Consider the following 8,472-nt stretch of genomic DNA (forward strand, 5'->3'; position numbering starts at 1 on the left):
ACTTAAACCCACCCCAGATTGTAAATAATGTAAATAATTAAATGTATATACTCTGATGATTAACTTGTGTGATTGTACTATGCTGATAGTATATATTTGTACCATGAATTGTTTAACACGGACTCAAACAAGTTGAAAAACTTATTCGGGTGTTACCATTTAATGGTCAATTGTACAGAATACAGTATGTACCGTACTGTGCAATCTACTAATAAAAGTCTCAATCAATCAATCAATCAAAGAAAACAGTGTTTTAATTATGTGGTAGGCACATACACAAAAAACTTTAAGAAGCCTTGTTAACACATTCAAATTAAAACTGTAAACAATGTCAAGGGCACTAAACACCAAAGCAAAATAGTTGGTATTCTCTGCAAACTGGGGATAACATCAACAGAATATTGTTTTCTCTGACAAGGTGGGCACGTACACAAAGAACTATAGGGGAGCCCAGGCAGCACATTTTAAAAGTGCAAAAAACTTTGTCGAGATCTCCGAACAACAAATCAACAGTTTACGGTCCCTGCTTTATTTGCATGTGGCTGTCTTGGTTATTTCTGCTCTTTTAATTTTTGCTGCCTCTGCAAATTTCTTAAGGGCCTCGTCACATTGTTTCTGCAAAGAGAAGAAATGGCTTCATTAGAGGCACAGGTTATCATAAAATATAACATGTATCAGGCAGTAAGTTATGGAGGTGCTCTAGAATGCAACATACACGAATGATGTTTTTTTGTTTCTCCCGATGGATCTTTAAAAACTCTTCCACAGTCATTTCCTCCTCTCTTTTCTTCAAGGCAATGAAGTGGCATGTAGGTGAGTGAGACTTGTGCTCTTTGCTGTTGACAAACACAGACACCAAAATACAGTTGAGTACAATTTTCTTGCCTATACTATTTTTACATCACATAACATTATGTCGCTCACAGGCCATATCAATTTTTTTTAAGAGGTCATATCATGATTTTTTTTTCTACATTTAAACGCTTCCTTGGGGTATACCTAACATGTAGCCGTCAGTGTGTGAATGTGTGTGTGAATGGGTGAATGTGGAAAGAGTGTCAAAGCGCTTTGATTTTCTTCAAAAAAGGTAGAAAAGCGCGATACAAGTATAACCCATTTACCATTTACCATGTAACGGTGGTTCTTTGGTCAACATTTTGCATAGATTATGTTTTACAGACCGTTTTCAAGCTGCTTTTGACCGTCTCTTCAGGATGCACCGTCTTGTAGGAGGTCTTATTTATGGTATTTTACGGACTATAGAGCGCACCGGTATATAAGGAGCACCTACAAAATTTTAGAATAAAACATTATTTTCCAATATATTACCCACATCGCACTACAAGCCGCAGCAATGCGCTAATGAGTTATTTACACAGAACAATTTAGTAAATGTGTTTGTACATATCTTAATTGCTTCCAAATGGTGCCTGTAACTCAGCAGTAAAATGGATTTTCTAACACAGAAGTCATCGCCTTGGACCCACTAGCTGCTGAAGCGAGCTCTCCAATCAGCTAAACAGACTTAACTCCATAGTAACCTTTTGGTGTATTTACTGAGGAACTTGTGAAACTGAAACAATACAAACAAAATGCTATTGTAAAACAATAACACCAACACAGACACTCCTAAACGTTATAGCACATTGGCTAATACGAAAGACGCTAGCTTCATTACATTACGATAGCACATACAAATATGCATGAAAACACTCCTACAGACATCGCACCTGGGACAAATAGTTTTAGTTATATAGTAAAACCTAAAACCATTTGATTGGAGTGATACATACAAATCTATACTAGTAGAAAGCTATGGACAACTAGAAGACGGGACGGCAATTGTACTTCCGGTTAAAGGCACTAAAAAGAAGAAAATACTGTAGACCAGTGATTCTCAAACTGTGGTACAGGTACGCGTGCTCCATATAGTAGTACGCCAAAGAATCACTAATGAAATATTCAAACACAGTTGTTACTGTTCAAACTGTGTAACTTTACAGTGGCCAAAAATAGTCAAATATGCTTGTTAAATAAAACCTATGGCCTGTTTTTAATGAATACTTAGCTGAACCAGGCTACCATATTTTAATGTTGGTCATTATGGTGGCACTTGGAGAGCCAAGTTTTGTTTGAGACGCCACTTGGTGAAAAAAAGTTTGAAAACCACTGCTGTAGGTCCTTCACCCCGCAGCATCTTCAAGGAGCCAACTTTTCCAAAATATGGTGCCATAGGACAAACAATAACACACATTTTTAATGTCTCTGCTTGTGTTTTATGAAAACTATTTTCATTATGACCATTAGTAAAGAAAAAACATGAATTAGTCCCACTTTTTAATGAGACTTAGAGTTTAAAACGTGGGGAAAAAAGTAGCGTCTCATTGTCTGGAATTTACGGTACATGCCTCCACTTCAACTGTGCCTTGTACTCGTCATCCATATTGTAGTTTTTAGCACTTCCTTAGCGAGCCTACTGACAGATATAAATTCAAACTATATGCTACTTTTTATTACAAATGGCAACAGTGAATGATGTATGTGCACCCCAGTCTGCCCCACAAGAGGAGGATAGCAAAAGAGACGGAGCTAACGGACTACATCATCGGACTACAATGGTAGATGCACGCACAGCACTTTGGGTAAATTGCTAACATATATGGATAATCCCCTGATGTCCCACTGGGGCAAATTCCAACGGCTCATTTGAAGGAAGTATGAAGCAAGGCAAGATTGTTTTAATAACAACTATGCAATGGCTTAATAGACTCAGACAAACTTTAATGATCCACAGGGAAATTGTTCCACACAGTAGCTCAGTTACAATGATGAAAAGGGTAAGGTTGGAAAGGACAATGCAGGTATATATAGACTAAATACAGCGATTAAGAATATTACATATATATGTAAGATCTACATAATATATGTGCTTAATAGTTTGATAAAAAATGTTCAGAACCTTTGCAAATCTGAAATACACAACAGTAGGTAGGTAAGAAAAACTGGTTTTGATATGGGTACTTAAAGATAGCTGCAGAGTGCCACGTAAACATGAGTAGAAAAAAAAAACAGCACCATCCATGGTTTCCCCTGGATTGCCAAGATACCTGTGGCAGTTGGGGTCCTGGTCAATATGACGTCATCATATAATTTGCTATGATGCCTATTTTCAAAAAAGGCAAAAAAATGAATACATAGATTTAAAACAAATATGAATGCAGCTGAGATAGGCTCCAGCAACCCTCGCTACCCTGAACGGGACAAGCGGTAAAAAAAGGATGGATGGATGGTTATTAATTAGTATTACCATTTATTTTTTCTTACATTATATCGTTTTGCTCTATTTTTTTTATGTTGCTGCTTATTGAACAATGTACTTTGTTGCGAATTGTATTTCTAGAGATTTCCTCAATCCTTCAAACTCTTTCTTTATTAACAACGACTAGCAACAAACCTTGCATCTATTTCTAGTGTTATTACAGACTGTACTTGTGTTTAAAGACTTTACTTCACAGAACGGCTAGCTGAGGAGAGCCGGACGGCTGACGTCAGACTTTGTGCTGCTGCGTGCCTTCCTCTCCTAAAAGCCACCATTGTCATCTTAAATTTTGAAGATCGCTGCCATCGCATATATCGCTGATATATTAAAGTAAGTTGAGTTGAGTTTGAGTCCTGGGTAAGGACGTTAAAGTGCATCCGGCAGTGGAGGCTCCTCCATGGGGGTCTTGGGGTACTAGGAAGTTAACCCCTTTACTACTGTTACCCCAGGTGGCCCTTGGCAAAGGCCTAGTACCTGACTGCCCCCTAGCCAGGGATACGGGAAAGACCTCAACGGCGGAGCAGGCGGAAGACGGTACATTGAAGAACTACCACAACGGCTGCGATGGCGGATGAAGGCTGCAGCAGAAAAGGGTCTCCAGTCGTCTTGGACTCCATGCCACTGGACCCTGACCCGATTCTGGCAAGGATCGTGTGGTGACTGTCTGTGCACCAGTCTTCCCACGTAAAACAGTCACGCACAGGCATCCTCCATAAAAGGGATACACCCCTACCCGGAGGATCGTCATACTCGTTCGAGTGACCGCCGATGATTAAAGTAAGTCCACATGGCAAATATGCTTCCTTAGTTCCAGACAAGCCCGTGCGTATGGCTTACGTCATCACAACATCTTGTTTCGGCAGGTGCCGCTCCGGTGGCCAAAGTCTTTTCTCGGCTGCCAAATTTTCGGTGCATCACTAGTCAACAGTGCGCAAATAATAAACATTATACATCCATTCATACTGTAATGACCTGCTGCTGTAATGTGTATGTTTGTGTGTTATGATGTTCATTTTTCCTATGGTCTGAGAACACACCATGTTGGTGGAGAATGAAGAAGTGTTGCTGCGTGTCTAAGAGTGAAACCAAAGACAGAAGTGTGCACATGAAAGAAATACTTGCTGGAATTAGGCTCATTTTTAACATTTGCAATAACAGATAAAAAGAGTGTCGTATTATGTGGCCTCTACAATACATACTACTGCAATTTGTTTTCATGTAAAAAATAAGCCTCATTTTTAAGCTGTAGCGGCTAATATTTTGTTGTGGTGCACTGCCACGATCAAATACAGTAGGTCAAAACCCTGCAATCGTACAACATGTCAAAAGTAATACAGTATGTCCTTCTTACTCTGGGTCATCGTCAGGTTCCCAGCCCTCCAACTCTTTAAGGCAAAAGAAACACATGGCTAAATCTGGGCTGTTGTCTGCAGGTGTGTGAATGAAACCAGCCTTGGCCATCTGGGGAAAAAAAGAAAAAAGGGTACCATTTTAACTTATTTACACCAGTTTTTTAGATTATGCATTTTAGTTATTCCAACAACTTAGATGTCAGGTAAGGTATAAAAATAATCGTTAAAAAGTGGTCCCCTATACTTTAGCAACTAAATAACCAACTGATAACTTAGCAAAATTGCATCAATAAACAACAGTAGCAAATGTATGTACTAATATGTACCTAGTAAGTGTTTGAGTTTATTTGGAACATACAACATGATACATCACAATTTCCAGTTTCTCTATTCAACACAATAACTCAGATATGGTACCACTAGCGAGCAGTAGTGTGTACATGCTATTAAACTGCTACTTTACAATCGATAGATAGATCTTTATTCATTCCTTCAGGAGAGTTCCCTCAGGAAAATTACAATTCCTGCAGCAGTGCACAGAATTGAGATATAATTTAAAAAGTTAATAAAACAAAGGCGTCAGAATGTTTGCCACCGAGGGGCCACATACAGAGAAATTGAACGATGCTTAAAAGTTACATGTTTGTACACTAAAGATACCAATACAATGTTGATTAATTAATATATGCTTAAGTATCCACATCTTAGTTTTGAGTTAATGGTGACACAGCATATTAGTGTAACATATAATCTAGACCTGGGCAAATTAAAGCCCGGGGGCTACATGCGGCCCGTTGACCTTTTCAATCAGGCCCGCTGGACATTCCCAAATAATTTTTTAAAATCTTTAAGATGGAAAGTGTAGCTGCCATTATGATGTGCAGTGATGTTTTCTAACGACCGTAAGTCTTGAACTATTCAAAGTATTTTAATGGTTGGAATCTGCGCTTATGGATGATACACCAGTTACTATGGTAACCTAATTAGTTACCATGGTAACCTAATTAGTTACTGTGGTCATCTAATTAGTTACTTTGGTAATGTAAATCACAGCAGCTCAACCGAGGCACCAAGCAGAGTGGGTGGGGAGCGTTTCCACAGACGCGTAAGGAGATTTTCGCAACAAAGTTCTAAAGCTTAATGATGTATCTGATATATCAGATTGTAGGTGGGTTTATTTTGTACCCCTCGTGTTCATATTTAAGGGGCAGCACAATGGAAGAGGGGTTAGTGCGTCTGCCTCACAATACGCAAGTCCTGAGTAGTCCTGGGTTCAATCCCGGACTCGGGATCTTTCTGTGTGGCGTTTGTATGTTCTCTCCATGACTGTGTGGGTTCCCTTCGGGTACTCCGGTTTCCTCCCACTTCCAAAGACATACACCTGGGGATAGGTTGACTGGCAACACTAAAATGGTCCTAGTGTGTGAATGTGACTGTGAATGTTGTCTGTCTATTCGTGTTGGCCCTGCGATGAGGTGGCGACATGCCCAGGGTGTACTCCGTCTTCCACCCGATTGTAGCTGAGATAGGCACCAGTGCCCCTCATGATCCCAAGGGAATCAGCGGTAGAAAATGGATGGATAGATGGTGTTCATATTTCACTGTTTGTTGCATTTTTGTTGCGTTTCACTTGATCGTAAAATTTGTTGATCAAAAGGGGGTGTGACGTTCATATTTTGTCAATATTCAGTGTTTTATCTGTCATAGAAAAATTTAAAATTCCATATGTTTTTTGAGGCGGTCTGTCATAACGTTTTTAGCATTCAATCAGACATTATAGTGAGGTTTTGTATTAGTGTTCATAAAAATAGATATACCGGCCCCGAGACACATTTTTTTCTCTAAATGTGGCCCCCGAGTCAAAATAATTGCCCACGTCTGATATGATCAAACCATCCATCCCTCCGTTTTCTACCGCTTATTCAGCTACAATCGGGCGGAAGGCGGGGTACACCCCGGAACCAATCTTCACCTTATCGCAGGGCCAACACAGATACACAGAGAACATTCACACTCACATTCACACACTAGGGCCAATTTAGTGTTGCCAATCAACCTATCCCCAGGTGCATGTCTTTGGAAGTGGGAGGAACCCGGAGTACCCGGAGGGAACCCACGCATTCACGGGGAGGACATGCAAACTCCACACAGAAAGATCCCGAGCCCGGGATTGAAGCCTGACTCCTTTGTATTGTGTTGTATTGTATTGTATTGACCTTTGTATTGTGAGGCAGATGCACTAACCCCTCTGCCACCGTGAAGCCCATGATCGAACCATCCATCCATCCATCCATCCATTTCTACCGCTTATTCCCTTTGGGGTCGCTGGTGCCTATCTCAGCAACAATCGGGCGGAAGGCGGGATACACCCTGGACAAGTTGCCACCTTATCACAGGGCATGATCGAACCAACCAAAGTCGTAATATTCCGCCAACTAAAACACTTTTGAGGGTTTCGCCAAACTACAAAAAAATGAGCATACCTTGCAAAATGACAAAACACGTAAATGATCAAACATCATATAGAGTAGAATGCAAAGGTCGTCGGCCATATTGCTTTACGGTGACTACTTTTGGGAGAACGTCAGCCAGCTTATTTGGTTTTCTGTGTAATGTTCTAATAGGGGACGTGTTTATTTTATCTTTAAAACGCAAGCCGCACTTTTGACATTCCTCCGTTAAAGTGACGCCATACACATAAATGTACCTATTTAATGACATAAGGACCATGTTTAATGGATGTTGTTTTCCGGAGATCAAAGAGTGCTTGAGCGCGAATGTTGCTCGTCGACCGTTTGAGTTCACAAACTTACATTTTCCGGTGTACACGAACAGTCTTCCTTGAAAGGCCATCCCTCAAAAGTTTTCAGCCTGTTCTCATAAAAATACATTTTAAGATTTTCTTCGTCAAACTCCGCCATGTTATGTTTAAAAACTAAACAGTGTGCTAAAAAAGAAATACGTCCGAGATTAACGCATGAGCAAAATCACAGGCCTTTTCGAATTTACGAAAGCCTTCTTTCTGACTGTTTTCATTGGTCGAGAAAGACGATCTTCTTCTTCATTGGTGCACAAGACGGAAGCGCTCATTTCTTATACGCCATCTAGTGGTCTTTAAAAACATGTTTTCAAAGCAGCTACATTATTATAGTACAGTTTATTTATTCCTGTGTGTAATGATAATAATAATCATAATTTACTTCACAATATAGCAATTATTTAAAAAAAAAAAATAACAACCAAAAAAATATTAATTAACTACACTTCATTAAGTTGTATATGATTTTAAAATAATATCTCTACGAGAACAGTACCTCTGTTACAAAAAATATCAATTAGACTGATACATAATATTGGATACATAACATACAAACCATTTATTGATTGAGTAAAAAATATTAAAGATCGATGATTTGGTAATATATGTACAAAGCAAACTATAACCTGGTACCAAAGAATGTATAACAATTCTTCTCAACTAAAGAGGGGTATTATAACCTTAGAGGAAAATCTAATTTAAAACATCTGTATGCACATACAACACTTAGAACCTTTAGCATATCAGTATGTGGAATTAAATTATGGAATGGATCAAGTAATGAAGTTAAACATTGTACTGATATGATCCAGTTTAAGAGGTTGTTCAAATTAATAGTGCTTATAAAGTACAAGGAAGAAGAATTATGAGAATTACTTTCAACCTACTTAAAAATAAGATATTATTCATCTCAGTATGTTAATAATGACTGAATTAATTAATTACATAGTACAAGACGTGAGATCGACAGGCGGTTTGGTGCG

General features: G+C 39.1%; 1 protein-coding gene across 1 annotated transcript; it reads right to left on the reverse strand.

Annotated features, from left to right (window-relative positions):
- Nucleotides 1-236: 236 nt before the first annotated feature.
- LOC133556583 (baculoviral IAP repeat-containing protein 5-like) lies at nucleotides 237-7,711 on the reverse strand. Its single transcript, XM_061906651.1, has 4 exons — nucleotides 7,485-7,711; nucleotides 4,671-4,780; nucleotides 716-836; nucleotides 237-615 (listed from the first exon to the last, which is right to left on the reverse strand). Exons 1-4 carry the CDS (start codon nucleotides 7,590-7,592, stop codon nucleotides 529-531), a joined length of 426 nt encoding a protein of 141 aa, XP_061762635.1. The 5' UTR covers nucleotides 7,593-7,711; the 3' UTR covers nucleotides 237-528.
- Nucleotides 7,712-8,472: the final 761 nt, after the last annotated feature.

This window comes from Nerophis ophidion, linkage group LG07 (genome assembly GCF_033978795.1).
Source record: "Nerophis ophidion isolate RoL-2023_Sa linkage group LG07, RoL_Noph_v1.0, whole genome shotgun sequence".
In the NCBI taxonomy this organism is placed as follows: Eukaryota; Metazoa; Chordata; class Actinopteri; order Syngnathiformes; family Syngnathidae; genus Nerophis; species Nerophis ophidion.